The sequence below is a fragment of the Sinocyclocheilus grahami genome, unplaced genomic scaffold, assembly GCF_001515645.1.
Source record: "Sinocyclocheilus grahami isolate Dianchi unplaced genomic scaffold, SAMN03320097.WGS_v1.1 scaffold222.1, whole genome shotgun sequence".
NCBI classification, from domain to species: Eukaryota; Metazoa; Chordata; class Actinopteri; order Cypriniformes; family Cyprinidae; genus Sinocyclocheilus; species Sinocyclocheilus grahami.
This window is the reverse complement of record NW_015505401.1, coordinates 2128090-2145369: the sequence shown is the minus strand read 5'-3', so window position 1 is coordinate 2145369 and position 17280 is coordinate 2128090. Positions and strand designations below refer to the sequence as shown.

At 35.8% G+C, this 17280-nt stretch overlaps 2 protein-coding genes across 4 annotated transcripts in view; one reads left to right on the top strand and one right to left on the bottom strand.

Moving 5' to 3' along the window:
• Positions 1 to 2280: 2280 nt before the first annotated feature.
• On the bottom strand, positions 2281 to 12554 carry LOC107596727 (3-hydroxyisobutyrate dehydrogenase, mitochondrial-like). Its single transcript, XM_016287525.1, has 6 exons — positions 12511 to 12554; positions 11680 to 11801; positions 5994 to 6127; positions 5827 to 5903; positions 5145 to 5301; positions 2281 to 3277 (listed from the first exon to the last, which is right to left on the bottom strand). The coding sequence occupies exons 1-6, from the start codon at positions 12552 to 12554 to the stop codon at positions 3119 to 3121; spliced, it is 693 nt and encodes a 230-aa protein (XP_016143011.1). The 3' UTR covers positions 2281 to 3118.
• Positions 12555 to 13338: 784 nt separating this feature from the next.
• The window catches only part of LOC107596651 (tax1-binding protein 1 homolog B-like), a 61007-nt gene continuing 57065 nt past the window's right edge, over positions 13339 to 17280 (top strand). For 2 of the 3 annotated variants that reach the window (XM_016287434.1, XM_016287432.1), the window contains exon 1: positions 13340 to 13488. The gene's annotated coding sequence lies outside the window, so the exon portion shown is untranslated. Of the gene's footprint in view, positions 13489 to 17280 lie in introns of all 3 variants that reach the window. The other variant, XM_016287433.1, reaches the window with a different exon arrangement.

Sequence of the window (17280 nt, the reverse complement as noted above, 5' to 3'; positions counted from 1 at the left end):
TTTTAGGCTACCAGCAAAGATCGCATTAGCCTACCTTAGTTAATGTTTTAATGAAGTGGAAGAAATTGTTTTATTGGCACATTATGATTCAAAGTCCAAACATTCTTCATAGGAATAATTCTCTTTGACTGAAATATATTTTTGTGTTACATGTGTGTTATATGTAGGCCTAGATATTGTAGCGAAAAGCGTAGACTAAATAGGCTATTTTTAATTTAACTCGTTTTATGTCCAGGCTATTATAAGATACAATTAAATTCCACTGACGTAAATATTAATTGTAATCCTAAATAAAACAATTTTGTAGACAAAGTGCTGGTAAAAATGCCAATGAAAGAACTTACTAACATACTTTTAGAATATATTTTCAAACAAACGTTTGGTCCCAGTTTTTTAATCTCAAAGATTATGAATCTTAGTACTCAATTACTAAATAAAATGATTTATATAAATTATCTCAAATGAAACAATGTGTGAAAATAATGAAATAAAATAAACAAGCTTGTTTGGATAAATATAGGCTAAAGGTAACGAGTGGGATCGATGGACCCATTTAAAAAAAAATTTTTTTTACGATAAACACCGGACTTCTCAGCTAATTCTATATCGTGGTTCTATTTTCTGAGTTATCAAACCCGTCTGTTCTGGAACTCCAGATAGTGAGGTCTCGGCTGGCATGCTATATTTCAAGTAGTTAAACCTAACAACCACATTACACCATACTCAAAACCCCAGTAGTAGGACACATATCCTATTTCGACCACACCTGCTGCTCGTGTCAAGGTCCATACAATTAAATAAAACATATTAAACCTACTGTACGTATTTGTCACATTAAAAATAAAATTAAATCAAACAATTCCTTAAATATTATTTGAGAGAACTCGTAGCTCACGGAGCACGCAGCAAAAGTTTTACTTTGAATAGGGTGTCTTGTATATTTTGATCATTTCAGAAATAAAATTAATATAAAGTGTTACCCAAGTGTTTGTCTGAAACGACCTGCTGAAGACAAATTATGTAAAATTACAATACAATAACAATTCCACATAAAGAATGCGCACACTTAACGATATGAAATAACTCCGAGATCACACATCTGAGCTGTACCATAATCATGTAAGAGTTCCCATCCGTGTGATAGTTTTGGAAACATGTTTGATTCAATCAATACACCTTTAACGGCTAGGCAAAAAACTAGGCTAATAAAATAAAAAGAAGAAATTGATGTAAAAGGCGAAGCAGAAATCGCCATTTAATGTTGTTAATCACCACGTGGCCTTTTAGTCAGTTGATCATGATTGGCCACATAATCCGAATCTGAAACTACAATGACAAAAAGAAACTACACAACGAATAAAAAGGTTAATTAAGACAATGTTTTCGGTCTAAAAAATCTTTACCTCTGAGAAAAGTTTTTTTTTTCAATGACCAGAAAGCGTCATGCTTTAAGAAACCGTAATGAGATTCCGGGTTTTGGGCTGTCTGAAGTCTAACTACCCCATGGTCCTCTGTTTGGAAGACCTGCCAACTAGATAACAACAGCACTTGGGCCTCCATGCTTAATGGACTTTTTATGGGTCTGTCCTGTGATCATGTGACCTCTAGCATGATGGCCTCTCTGTGACTCTTTGGTGGGTAGATAAGAAACATATACCGCTGACTGCTTTTTCCCTCGTTTTGGAAACCAGGAGAGCAAAAGTGAGTTTGACAAGAAGAGGCGAAAGACAATGAGAGAAGATGGAGCAGCAATGCAAAGTTCTGAGGGGAGAAATAGGGGGAAAGGAAAATAGTGAGAAAGTGAAGAGTCATGAAGACACTTGATTATATTCCTTACAATATGTATCTTGACTGTATCATTATTAGCTTCATGGAACTGTGACCGAAGCCAGCTGGGGCACACAAACAGATGAAATTACATATTAATGATAGCTTGAATATCATTTTTACTGGGCTCCTGACCTTGAAATATCGGTTATCATCTTCTCATTCTCATGGCATTCCAAACCATTAGAAATTTCTTTTTTAAAATACAACAAATTATATTTTTGTCCATACAATTAAAGTCAAGGGGTCTTATATTGTTTTGATCCCCACTGGCTTTGATAAAAACACTTCAAAACACTCTTCGGAAGATGCTCTTTTGCGTTCTATGAGAAAAAACACAGTTTTGGACAACATAAGAGTGAGTAAATAGTGACAGAATTATTTGTGGGTGAATTATCCCATCCAGTTTAACATCCAATAATACAATTTCCTTGATGTGTAAAGGATTTGTAGTGTTGATGAGTCATCTTTATTGTGCATGTTACATGCCACTGAATTCAAGGTGAGGCTTCATAAAGAAGCATCAAAAAACATTCCACTGCTTGACCTTGAAGAGAGGGAGGAGACCAAGTAAAAATATGTGCTTTGTTGCATAATTTTAACTGGTTAACCGCATTCATCAGGATTACCTATACAATTGTAAACCATGCTTAGTACCCTTACAATACCACTTCAGTTTCCAGGTTTGTGTAGAACTGAAAAATAGGTGTAATAAACATGTATCAACATGCTACAGTCTTAACATCAAAGCTACAGATATTTCCTGCTTTAATTTCCAGGTGTTTATATGTAGATCCAACACCATTAACAATTGCCAAGACTAGGCCCCAGCAAATTAGACTCAACAGATACATTAAATACATAAAAACTAAAATTGTACATATGCAAAGAAAAGGAGTGTAAAGGCTGATCTGAGTCTTGCGGGTTTGTGGTTTGAGAGAATGAAATTATAAATTTTTGTTAGCCTACAGAACAGCAACGAAGGCAAGAAAAAAAAATCTGAACAAATTTAATTCACAGCATCTCATCAATTGATTGGTGGATTACTAATTGTACATGAGTGGACTCACAAAAGTAACATGATTCCAACAGGAACTCACAGCCTCAAACATTACACACACACCTTTCTCACTACCATCCAATCTACATATGTGCTCACTCACTCATTTATGGCTCCCAGCACACACATGCCAATGAAATCACATAGTTGGGTCAAAGTTTTGCATGTCGGGTCATGTGAAAGGCAGGCAGTGCTGGGTAAGGCTTTGGAAGGGACAGAGAGTGTTGCCGTCTACTGGCCCTCCTCTTCTCGAAGGAACTGGAAGACAGATGAGAAGTCCTTGCTGGCGTAGCCGCGTGCGCACATCATGCGGTAAATCTGATGGGCCAGAGAGCCCAACGGCACTGGTGTCTTTGTGTTAGTTGCTGTATTCTGAGCAAGTCCCAGATCCTGAGAATAAATGATAGAAAATGTCCACGAGAGATAAGCATAACTGCACATTTGAAAAGTTAACTATTAGATGTGTTCTTGCATTTAAAAAAGGCTATCTGCAACCGAATACAGGGTCTCGAGGCAATTTTAAAGAAGACAATAACTAAATTAACATGCAGTCTCCCCCACCCACCCCATAATATTTAACAACAGTGTGAAATGTGACAATAGCATTAATGTTTAAGCTTATATCAGTGGTAGCAGCATATAATAAGTGTTTATTTAGCAGAACTTCTTGGCCAAAGCAGAAACCGAACAAAATGAAACACTGGGCCAAAGGCCGAATACGGTTTTACATGTTTTTTTTCCCCATGTATTTTGCCAATTTTTTTACCATTGCATAAATTAAATGGCCAAAATGTGCTTTTTACTGTTTTGTCTTGCTTTTCAAAGAAATAAATAAATAAATTACCAAACAACAATTGAATTTTTTTTAACATTGAACATTTTAAATCTTTCTAGCAGACAATACACCAACAAACCACAATTTAACAAGTTAATCTGAAGCACTCTGAAGCATTGTTAATGCAAGACATTTACATTTAAAGAGACCCACTGACAGTGTTCAATTAAATTTATTCCTTAATTTTTATTTACAAAAAACAAAGATCTTAAAAAGTCCTAACTTTACGTTCATAAACATACCTTCAAGAGTAGACAGATCTTGTATTACCCTGAAGGGTTAAATATTTTTTGGCCATTTTTGAGACCCCCTTCTTGAATCAGGCATGTATTTTTTACTGTACAAATAAATGCAGCCTTGCTTCTCTTTTAAAATATTAGAAAATATTACAGATCCCAATTTGAACACTGTGTGTGAATGTTATAATAAATGTATTAATAGAGCTGTTGTAATTATTATCATTATTATTGTCTTTTTTTATTTTACAGAACAACAGAAAGATTACAATCCTAACATTTATGAATGTTGATGGAGTTGCTTTTTCTCAGCTTTTATTTTGGCGAAACCACAGGAAGACCTAAGTGCTTCTTTTTGCTGACAACAGCAGATTTATAAATTATTATTATGAATTTGGGAAGATGTTTGTCGCACGTATCGCATTGTCACATGCCTTGTAAAAATTCATAAAAATGACACTGAACAACTGACGAGCGACACTGTTTCAGCACAGATTTTTGTCATGCTTTGGACTTTGAACCCCGACTAACGAGCTCATCATCGCTGCAGAATACATGCAATTCCTGTGTGTATTACAAAACATAAACAATTGGTAAATAATCTGCAGACTGTTAAGGCCATTACTCAATTTCAATCATCATACAGTAACCAGCAACAACCAACCACCCCCTCCTCTTCTCATCGAAAGCCTGTGATGTGCTGTCAGTGCTTAATGATTTTTCCGTCTTTCTGACAGTTTTAAATGATTCCACACTGCCGACAAGTTTGTTGCATTATATAGAGTGCGCGCCTCTCACTCTACACTGGTTGCTATTTGATCACATCACGTCATTGTTCGGTACAATTTATTCTGTATTTTCGCTTATTCCGAAATTAAATTATAAATAATTTCGGTTGCTGAACATTCGCTGCATCCCTATTTAGCAGCAAATCAGCACAATAGAATAAAAATTACATTTTAAAATATATTCACATTGTAAAAAAAATTATAACTACGATTTAAAAAACAAAACAAAAAAAAACAACAAACAAAACTTCTCAAAAACCCTCTATTCCAAACATTTGAACACCAATATAAAAAGTGGAAAAATAGACTAGACTTCACTAATCAACTATTTTGTTTATTAGTTACCCCTTATGTTAGTAGTAACCAGTGGAAACTAATATATAAAAAACGATGCAAACCTTGGCCATTAGTGTAGTTCCGAAGCCACCCTGGTAGTTGTTTGCCGAGGGCACTCCCTCCATAACTCCCGGGACAGGGTTGTATGTGTCACTTGACCAGCAGCGGCCAGAGCTCATGTTCAAGATCGTCGCCAGAAGTTTTGGGTCAAGCCCTAATCTGTGAATGCACAAATGAATACAAAGCAATTCTGGTTAAAAAGTAGAAAATAATACAATCTGTAGAAAAAGTAAATGCATCAAGACAGCTGTATCATTGAATCATCTATATAATCGTTTTTGATGAAACTGTACTTAACCTAGGCCATCCACGATGTAGAGGAGTTTGTTTCTTCATCAGAACGGATTTGGAAAAAATGTACTCATAATTTGGCCAGAAGTTGAGTTTTAGGTTAAAATGCCTTAATAATGGATTTGTTTCTTACAAACACACTGATTTTCACTTCACAAGATGTTTATCGACAGACTGAATTAGTGTGGATTATTGTGATGCTTTTATCAACTAATTTGGATTCTGACGGCACCCATTCACTGAAGAGGATTCACTGGTGATTAAGTGATTCTACAATTCTTCAAATCTGTTCTGAAGAAGAAACACTCATCTATATCTTGAATGGCCTGAGAGGGAGTACATTTTCATTTTTGGGTGCACTATTCCATCAAGTAATTCAACTGCGAACTGCACCTGATTCCCAAGTTCATGGTCTCTGCTGTTCCAATCATCCCAATGGCCAGCAGCATATTGTTGCAGATTTTAGCTGCCTACCAAACAAGGAAGAGAGAGATTATGACCAGAAATAAATCAGCACCTTTCTAAGAATGGCACTATATTCTTAAAGACTCTGTTTGTACCTGTCCGGTGCCAACTTGGCCACAGTACACCACATTAGCACCCATACAGCTCAGAAGCTCCTTGGCTGCATTGAATTCCACCTCTAGCCCACCAACCATAAAGGTGAGTTTACCTGAAGTGGCAGCACCAACACCTGAGATAAATATAGAAAACGATGGAGATCATATTGTACATTACACACACATAAGGTAAAGTTCCCCTAAAAATTAAAATTCTGTAATTTATCCACACTCATGTTGTTTCAAACGTGCATGACTGACTGACTTCTGCAAAACACAAAATAAGATATTTTTAAGAGCGCTACAGCTGTGAAGAGACAGAATTTTAAAGGGATAGTTCACCCAAAAATGAAAATTGTCATTAATTACTCACCCTCATGTCATTTCAAACCCGTAAGACCTTCGTTCATCTTCGTAACACAAATTAAGATATTTTTGATGAAATCCGAGAGCTTTGTGACCCTGCATAGACAGCAAGGGAACTACCACGTTCAAGAAAGGTAGTAAGGACACCTATCTTTTTTGGGTAATCTATCCCTTTATGCATTTTTAACTGAAATAAAATGGAACACTGACTACATCAAATCTGATGTTTGGTCATGTGACATCCAAGAACCAATGAGGTTTGATGTTAGCTGATATTTGAAGTTTGTGATGTTACCATCTTGTTAGGTTAAAGGGATACTCCACTACAAAATGAAAATTGTCATTAATCACTTACCCCCCCCCCCCATGTCGTTCCAAACCCGTAAAAGCTTTGTTCGTCTTCGGAACACAATTTAAGATATTTTGGATGAAAACCGGGAGGCTTGTGACTGTCCCATAGACTGCCAAGTAAATTACACTGTCAAGGTCCAGAAAAGTATGAAAGACATCGTCAGAATAGTCAATCTGCCATCAGTGGTTCAACCGTGATGTTATGAAGCGACAAGTATACTTTTTGTACACAAAGAACATGACTATTCAACAATTCATCTCCTCCGTCTCTCTCCGCATCACCGTAGCGCCATTTTGGAGAATAACCACTGAACGCAAGCAGAGTACGCTCTTCTGTGTCAGCCGCGACACAAGGATATGTTTTCTACGTGTATTTACGTTTCGATTTGAACAAAAACAGTGCATCCCTGCGGCACAGCTGACACAGAATAGCGTACGTTGCTTGCATTCACTGTGATTGTTTCCACATCATCATACCAGTAACCTCTTTAAGCTTAAAGGATTGAGAGGACGTGTCTTCAAAATGTAACACCATCGAAGTGCCATAATTACTCTCAGAGACGAAAGTTCTATAAATACACAAGCACTCCACCATCTGCTGTGAACACAGATGCACATGACGTCAGGGACAGTTTGTTGTGGCTCACGTTTCATTAAGCCTCCTTCACAGACGCTAACATGGAGCTGAGAATAATGTCTGGAGGGTCTAAGTAAAGAGAATGAGCAGGTCTGTGGATTTCTTTGGACTGTTTCACAAACCAAGAGCGGGTCCAACGGTATGTTAGCCAAACCCCACTGACGCATATGAATTGGGAGAGGCAACAATTTAAGGAAAGCAAACTAGAAGCACATTGTTTTTATGTGCCCAAAGACCAGAGGAAACAACTTCCTGATTAAAAAGGAGGCTCGCCATAAAGCACAAACTAGCTGTTGACTGAGTTAAACCTTTCTTGTTAGGCGACAACACAGGTTGTTTTCACACCTCAGGCAAGTTTATAAGCAGCACACAAATTCGAGAAAAGTATGTGCATAGTACATTACACTAGACTTATAAAAAGTCAATTTTGACACAAATGGATTGCTATTTAAAGGGGTCATTCGCTTTAATTTTATTTCTGTGATCCACTTGTATAAAAAAATAAATAAAATGTATACACATTTGCATATCAAAGAGTCATATTTTACTTTTCCATGAGTGTTTTGCTCACTTTCTCAGAGCCTTTCACAGTTCAGTTTTGCTGTTGTGCCTTTAAGAAACAAGCAACAGCGCCTTTTCTCAGGATCTGTTCAAACGCTTTCGGGTTTGTAATGTCAAATTGTTCTTAACGCTCCCATCCTTCAATACTGAATCATCAGGGAAACAGGGCAGAAACTCAGCCACTCTTTCCTACCACTAGGATCCTTTGGAATTATATGGAAAGTCATACACATTCCAATGTTTATCCTAAAAGATCAAGGATTATTTGATACACACACATTATGATATAACCCCATTTAATTACTGGTTCTCAACCAGGGGGTTAGGCCCCGTTAGAGAGCCTATATTAGTCAAGGTTCTATTCTCAGTCTACATGTCTTGGTAATTATATAGGACAAAACCTTAGTTGGCACATGAAATTATTCTTACTGAAGCTCTCTTATATTGGATATTGAAGAATGTACCTCTGCACAGATTCAGATGTCCCAATTCCATACTATTCAATACCAGTTTATTGTATAAATCTTGTGAGTAGTGTGTTCACACTGTAAATTCCAAGTAGGACACTTCAATCATAGCTATGCTGGTTGACAAACTAACCTTATAAAATTCACACACTAGACAATAGGGTGCATAGTGCACAGTAAAACTGTACAGTAACTACAGTCATTTGTGGAAAAACTAGTCCATCCTCCTATGCCAAGTCAGAAATACAAGCATAAACAAATTCAAACAAACAACAGTCAGAAAAGGCCTCTATATACAGTGGGTACGGAAAGTATTCAGACCCCCTTACATTTTTCACTCTTTGTTATATTGCAGCCATTTGCTAAAATCATTTAAGTTAATTTTTTTTCCTCATTAATGTACACACAGCACCCCATATTGACAGAAAAACACAGAATTGTTGACATTTTTGCAGATTTATTAAAAAAGAAAAACTGAAATATCACATGGTCCTAAGTATTCAGACCCTTTGCTGTGACACTCATATATTTAACTCAGGTGCTGTCCATTTCTTCTGATCATCCTTGAGATGGTTCTACACCTTCATTTGAGTCCAGCTGTGTTTGATTATACTGATTGGACTTAATTAGGAAAGCCACACACCTGTCTATATAAGACCTTACAGCTCACAGTGCATGTCAGAGCAAATGAGAATCATGAGGTCAAAGGAACTGCCTGAAGAGCTCAGAGACAGAATTGTGGCAAGGCACAGATCTGGCCAAGGTTACAAAAAAAATTCTGCTGCACTTAAGGTTCCTAAGAGCACAGTGGCCTCCATAATCCTTAAATGGAAGACGTTTGAGACGACCAGAACCCGTAATGGCTGCAATATAACAAAGAGTGAAAAATTTAAGGAGGTCTGAATACTTTCCGTACCCACTGTATATGTGTTGTCAATCGATTAAAAAAAAATTAACTAATCGCATGTTTTCTTCTGAAATTAATCGCATCTAACATTAAAGTTTTTAAATATATTTTATATTGCAATAATTTCACATTTAATCTTCAAATTACTGTAGAAACCACATAAAGACAGTATATTTTTAATATTTGTTTAATGGCATCTTTTTGTATTACTGAAGGAGGCCACTGACACCAATGATGCCTCTATAAAATTATTTTTTTCCTAATATTTAACCTTTGACTATAGCCATTCAACAACCAATGTGATATTTAGCTATCTGTGCCCTTCAGCAAGTAGGAAATATACAGAAATTGAATAAAGTTATCAAACACAATTCTAAATTAAATATAGATGAATCCTTAAAGCTATAAAAAGTTATTGATTTCCTCCTTTTCTTTGATGACATTACAGCAGGTGGGTTAATAGGTTATTTTGGGTGCTGTTTCTTTAAGAGCTGCTGCTGCTGAACAAGACAAGGATCTGACAAGCATCATATTTTCTCTCAACTCTCTTTACCTTTTCTGACCCACTTCAGGTCTTAAAGTCTCTATTAATGAGCAGACGAGTTGAATGAGGGAGACCGTGTTGGGTGCTCCAGGACAGTTTTGAAATCCATTTCAGAGTTCTTAAAGGGTCATGAGTTTCCGCGCTCGTTTGACTCGCAGGCGCTGAGGTGAAGTGGAGTGCACGTCTGAAACGTCTCCTGTTTGATGTGCTTGTAAAGACGTTCTGAGACTAAATTAGCAAGAAAAAAAGTGACCGAAGCAGCAGTTGTTAGTGGGGTGGCCAACACTAGCTCCTCCCCTGCGTTAACGGCGTTAAATACTTTTAACACTTTAAACTGAAAAAATGTATCGCCTGCGTTAACGTGCTAATTTTGACAGTACTAATATATATATATATATATATATATATATATATATTACACAGTAGTCAACATTTGAAGTGGATAAAAACATTCATCAAAGTTGTCCTAAGACAAGAACGAGTATTATTTTGGTTTTAGGACAACTTTGATGATAGGTTTTGATCCATATATTTGTTCAAAATCTAGACCTCTGCTATATCTGCCAGCATTATCCTATACAGTATAGGTTTCTAAAAGAAGGGTTACATGAGATTATGGCATTAGAGTCACTGATTTTGAGCACTTGTCTCCATTTCCACCGTAAGTTGAGGTCACAGGATCAATTCCCAGATGCTGGCTTTTGATTTAGTCTATAACTCAAAGGGTCCACACCAATGGCTGGATTAAGAAAATGGATAAGCTGAGGCAGGTGATAAAACTCTTTCCTATCAACAAACCTGCAAATCACCCATTTCAGACTGAAACAGTGGACAGAAAGAATAAAACTGGGTGTAACTGGTGTCTCCTGAAATTTGACTTTGCGAACCTTCGGATTGTTGAAAAAGCATAGGTTTTGTATATATACAGTGGGTACGGAAAGAATTCAGACCCCCTTAACGTTTATCTTCCAACAAGACAATGACCCTAAGCACACAGCTAAAATAATGAAGGAGTGGCTTCACAACAACTCTGTGACTGTTCTTGAATGGCCCAGCCAGAGCCCTGACTTAAACCCAATTGAGCATCTCTGGAGAGACCTAAAAATGGCTGTCCACCAACGTTTACTATCCAACCTGACAGAACTGGAGAGGCTCTGCAAGGAGGAATGGCAGAGGATCCCTAAATCCAGGTGTGAAAAACTTGTTGCCTCTTTCCCAAAAAGACTCATGGCTGTATTCGATCAAAAGGGTGCTTCTACTAAATACTGAGCAAAGGGTCTGAATACTTAGGACCATGTGATATTTCAGTTTTTCTTTTTTAATAAATCTGCAAAAATGTCAACAATTCTGTGTTTTTCTGTCAATATGGGGTGCTGTGTGTACATTAATGAGGAAAAAAATTAACTTAAATGATTTTAGCAAATGGCTGCAATATAACAGAGTGAAAAATTTAAGGGGGTCTGAATACTTTCCGTACCCACTGTATATATATCTTTACCAAACTACACTGTTGCCACAAAGTTGTAGTTTGCTTGGACATCAATGTGAAACTGAATTCCATTATTAACATGAACCTGTGATTGCGAAAACCACAATGCTTGAATTGGAGCCAAAGATTCTCTAAGAAATTTGTAGCTATTGCCAGACAGTGACTAGTTGCGTAACTGAGACTATGGGTGTGTGATTTATGAAACCTTTAAAACATGCACTAACAAACATTGTCTGCACTTACATATGCGGTTTGTAGGCAGTCAGGGTTCAGGTCACGGTGATAACATACTATGCAATTTACCGCATCTACGTCTAGCATTCATACCGTGTTGGGTAGGAAGTGGGAGTTTTTGCCATCTCACCTCCAGACACTGGGGCATCCATGAAAACAGCTCCCAGTTTCTCTGTGGCAACTGCCATTTCCTTGGAGACACCTGGATCAATGGTGCTGGAATCAATGAGTAGGGATCCCTTCTTCACTTTCCTTTTGTAAAGTAAAGATATCAGTAAACAAGATCTGTCCTGTCATGTCTTTAAAATACTGACTTTAAACATTTCTCACCACAATTAAATCAGCTAAAATTTTATTGAATCTGGATATAGTTATCTAAATTTAAAGTATGGCTGAATATATGTTGGATTTGACTTGGATTTTTTTTTTAACCCTCTCAAATTATGTTTGCTAATTAAACTGTTCAAATGTTGTGTTCATTAAAGGGGTCACATGATGCGATTTCAAGTTTTCCTTTCTCTTTGGAGTGTTACAAGCTGATTGTGCATAGATAAGATCCCTGAAGTTGCATATATATATATATATATATATATATATATGGAAAATAATTTGCAACTGCAACAATTTAACAACCGTCCACCATTTAGTTCAATAGCGGCTGAGTATGATCACAATAAGTATAACTTAATTGTCTTCTCGTGTTTCAGTGACTTACACACAATGACTTTAGCCTAACAGCTATTACCGAGAGTTGGCAGTGCATTGCATTATATCAGATGTTTGCCGCACGGAAAAATTGCATACAAGTGCACAGTAGTAAACAAATACATAAAATTTTTAGGATAACGGTGCAAACACATTACCCTGCACGGCGTTGACATGGTTATGACACTTTCCTACTAGACACCACGAGCCCCTTAACAGAGCGGCCATGCTGCTTCGCTCGTGACCTTCGACTTACAGTGACGCCATTGGATAATCGATGACTGTCACATGTGCCTCCATACGTTTCCTTCATCTCGGAACTCTTCGTCCAATGACATTCAAGGGAAGGCGGGACATCCTTAAAATCTCATAAGAGAGCAATGGAAAAACAAAAATAACTTGTAACTTGCCCTTATTTAGTCTGCTATTTAATTTAACCCAAACAAACTATTATTATTTGTATTTAATAAAAGGATTTAATCGTGTTTATGTCTTGTAATTGTATATGCAAACAGAAACATTTGTCTTAAAGGGGTCATATGATGTTGCTAAAAAGAACATTATTTTGTGTATTTTGTGCAATGAAATGTGTTTATGTGGTTTAAGGTTCAAAAAACACATTATTTTCCACATAATGTACATTATTGTTTCTCCTCTATGCCCCGCCTTTCTGAAACGCGTTGATTTTTACAAAGCTCATCGATCTGAAAAGCAAGGTGTGCTGTGATTGGCCAGCTATCCAGTGCGTTGTGATTGGCCGAATACCTCAAGCGTGTGACGGAAATGTTACGCCCCTTACCATACTGTGATGCCGTGTCCCGGCCGGAGCGACAAGACAAAAACATTAAAACCCATTATAAACAAGGCATTTGTTGTATCCAGTGGGGACATAATTATGGATTATAATGACTTATACTGTTGTTTTACGCATTGTAACACTCCAAAGAGAAAGGAAAAATTGAAATCGCATCATATGACCCCTTTAATATTTCACTAACGTTAACTTATTAACCTTAGGACAAATGTAACTCTTAGGGAACTTAACTTAAGGATATTGGATATGTCTATGGTTGTGGCGGATATGATGTGTGTGGTGTTGTTGTTATTGTGTTGTTCCGGGAAACCACTGACACGGACAGAACGGGGGAAGTAACGTTACTCGCGCTGAGAGAGACTGGAAAGTGCGTCAAAAACAGCGCTGGGGTTTTCTGTGATACTTCAGCATGGAAATGAGGTATTGTGCCGTCTTTTTATTCACTTTTATTGTCTCTTTATATGCGTATTAGTCTTAAATATCTACTATGATTTTATGTTACTGACTTTTAATATAATTTTGAGCTCTGTTGTGGTGAAAGACCAGTTGGTCGAGAACATGATAAGGGTTATTCCTGAACTATCGGCCTCACACTTTGACTTGACTTAGGATATTAACTGATGCGTTCTTATACAGAAATAAAGACCAGGTAAGATGTGGATTTGGGATGATTAAACACTGATTGAATGGCAAAAGCTAATAAGCTGTAATTGTATTGACATTATGGTTTGTTATTGTTTAGCCAGACGGCTAAGACGAGCTAAAACCTGCTAGCAAGCTAACATCGCTAGCTTAGCTAATATAGAAAACTTGATGTATATTGGAGTATATTTGGTATAACCATATAATATTGATATACTATGCGGTATGAAATATATTTTTTATTTAACTTTTCCTCGTAACAACATGATTAACACTCGAAGTTGTAATTAGTGTAAGTGCTTGTAACTTCGGCCTATTAGCAAAACATTTATGTCTAAAAAACAAGTATGAAGGAATATATATTTATTTGACAGTCATTTACACATATAGGCCTAATTAATTATTTTTGCGCTGTATTATCTAATGTCACATTTCTGTTTGTGTTGTGCTATTTTTAGAGAGACGACCTTTGGATTTTCAGGTAAAATAATATCACGGTAATTAACTATAATTAAATAGCCGCAATAAATGTCGTTTTGTTATTACAGGGTTAAATGATCGTGTAAACAAAGCATTTTACAGTTCATTTTTTTTATTTATTGCAAGTGTAAACACTTAACAATTAATGTAACATTGGACGACATTATGAATACAGAAAGTATATAGGAAGACAAAGAAGAGAGAAAAATAATAAAAAATAAACAAGAATACATAGATAAAACAAAAAATACAGAGGTAGTAAATCAAGAATTATGTACCATTCAGCAGATCATTATACAGTTTCACAAATTTGACACTTTTTTTGGTATTAATATTTTTTAGTGTTATAATTAAGTAGTTAAAGTCACAAAGAAAATGATGTAATTTTGGAGATGTTGAAGAAAATTTACATTTATGAATATAATATTTTCCCAATACAATAAATACATTTCCTATATATTCTATGTTATGTTTACAATGAGAAAAATAACAAAATATATCACACATAGTAACATCAATGTCTACATTAGATTTTGAAGAAAATAATTTTGACACGTTCCTTAACAAGGGGGCATTTGAAATTATGGTTTGTTATTGTTTAGCCAGACGGCTAAGACGAGCTAAAACCTGCTAGCAAGCTAACATCGCTAGCTTAGCTAATATAGAAAACTTGATGTATATTGGAGTATATTTGGTATAACCATATAATATTGATATACTATGCGGTATGAAATATATTTTTTATTTAACTTTTCCTCGTAACAACATGATTAACACTCGAAGTTGTAATTAGTGTAAGTGCTTGTAACTTCGGCCTATTAGCAAAACATTTATGTCTAAAAAACAAGTATGAAGGAATATATATTTATTTGACAGTCATTTACACATATAGGCCTAATTAATTATTTTTGCGCTGTATTATCTAATGTCACATTTCTGTTTGTGTTGTGCTATTTTTAGAGAGACGACCTTTGGATTTTCAGGTAAAATAATATCACGGTAATTAACTATAATTAAATAGCCGCAATAAATGTCGTTTTGTTATTACAGGGTTAAATGATCGTGTAAACAAAGCATTTTACAGTTCATTTTTTTTATTTATTGCAAGTGTAAACACTTAACAATTAATGTAACATTGGACGACATTATGAATACAGAAAGTATATAGGAAGACAAAGAAGAGAGAAAAATAATAAAAAATAAACAAGAATACATAGATAAAACAAAAAATACAGAGGTAGTAAATCAAGAATTATGTACCATTCAGCAGATCATTATACAGTTTCACAAATTTGACACTTTTTTTGGTATTAATATTTTTTAGTGTTATAATTAAGTAGTTAAAGTCACAAAGAAAATGATGTAATTTTGGAGATGTTGAAGAAAATTTACATTTATGAATATAATATTTTCCCAATACAATAAATACATTTCCTATATATTCTATGTTATGTTTACAATGAGAAAAATAACAAAATATATCACACATAGTAACATCAATGTCTACATTAGATTTTGAAGAAAATAATTTTGACACGTTCCTTAACAAGGGGGCATTTGAAAAAAAGATGATCAATAGACTCAATGCTGACATTACAGAAATTACAGTTCAGATGAGGACTACCAAATTTGGATGTAATCTCATTAGTGGGGTATATATTATGCAAAAAGCATTTTACAGTTCAAGTCAGTAAGACACGTCGTCTGTGACGTCACTACTCAGTCTCGGATAAAGGTCATAATAATTTTGATAGGAGATAGAGGGGGAGCTATTCTGTTTTATGGGCGGTTCTCGCAAGTTTTCACTCCTTTGCATGCTAAAATGTACCGTGTGAAAAATCTTTTTCTTTTTTTTCGACAGCGCTCAGCTGTTTCTGAAAGCGTGAGTCTCTGTACTGACAGGAATTTCCTGCTCTGCCGCTGTATAAGATTACGTTATGTTTTTTTTAGATTAAAAAAAGGAAAAATTAGCAGTGTGAATTAATTTGTGACAGCTTAGTGAAGAATAGGTAAAGAAGGTTTTTATGTACAACTCGTGTTCCTCAAATTATTTGCAATGCTTATTTTCCCCAAGCAAGACAAACTGAAGAAACTGGTCACACTGGTAAACCAACACACAACTTTATGGTCTTCGCTGCTGACATATTGTTGAGGCATCACCATGATTACAAAACAAATGACCTTTTCTTATCAAGTGCGGCTAGTGTTCACAACCACACAGAAAAATCTCGACAATCATCAGACTCCGTTTGTTCATTGCTTACTGAGTCATCACCTTATGAGTGTGAGATGTGACAAATGTTTCAAGTCTGTAAAAAGTACATTAGTACAAAATTGGTACATTTCCCAGAGTTTGATAGTTGTGGTGATAATAATTTGACCTACCTCAGTTTAACTTAGTTACAAATAAATGCAGTTTGCTTTAATAAAGTATTATGCTTTGAAGAGTCTTTATTAAAAAGTATGGAGGGCTTTAAGGGAGTTGAGAGACAGAGTGGCTGAGTGCTGTTTAATCTAAGATCAAATTGACATGTTTCACCCAGAAATGAAAATTATTATCATTTACTCACCCTCAAGTAGTTCCAAACCTGTATGAGTTTCTTTCTTCTGTTGAACATAAAAAAAAGATGTTTTGAAGAATGTGATTAAGCAAACAGTAGCTGGTCCCCATTGAATTCTATAGTTTGGAAAAAAAACACCATGGGAGTCAGTGGGGACCAGAAACTGTTATATCAAGGATTTTTGTAGGGATGCACGATATATCGGCCACCATATCGGTATCGGCCGATAAATGCTCATTTTTTCTGTTATCGGTATCGGCCTGATAAGAAAATTTGGCCGATATCTTAAAGCCGATAAATAATGCATTATTTCCTTCAGATACACTTCAGATGCGCGCTGTTTGTTTGCAGCCTTTTGTGCAATTGTACGTTGTAATATTGTGTTTATTTGATGTATATCTGATTTATCTCATATAGAATGCATTTGGTTAAGTTAAAAGAGCGCTTCAGTTTACCGGTAATCGTCTTTAGCTCAGCGCACGCAGCTCAAACAGCAGTGCACAACATTAATAACTATGATTGGGAATGT

Coding starts and splice junctions, on each gene's coding strand:
- LOC107596727 (XM_016287525.1), bottom strand. CDS start 12,554: ATGGAGGCACATGTGACAGTCATCGATTATCCAATGGCGTCACT. Junction 6,128..11,679: donor GGATGCCCCAGTGTCTGGAG/GTGAGATGGCAA, acceptor TATTTATCTCAG/GTGTTGGTGCTGCCACTTCA. Junction 5,302..5,826: donor ACCATGAACTTGGGAATCAG/GTGCAGTTCGCA, acceptor GTGCATTCACAG/ATTAGGGCTTGACCCAAAAC.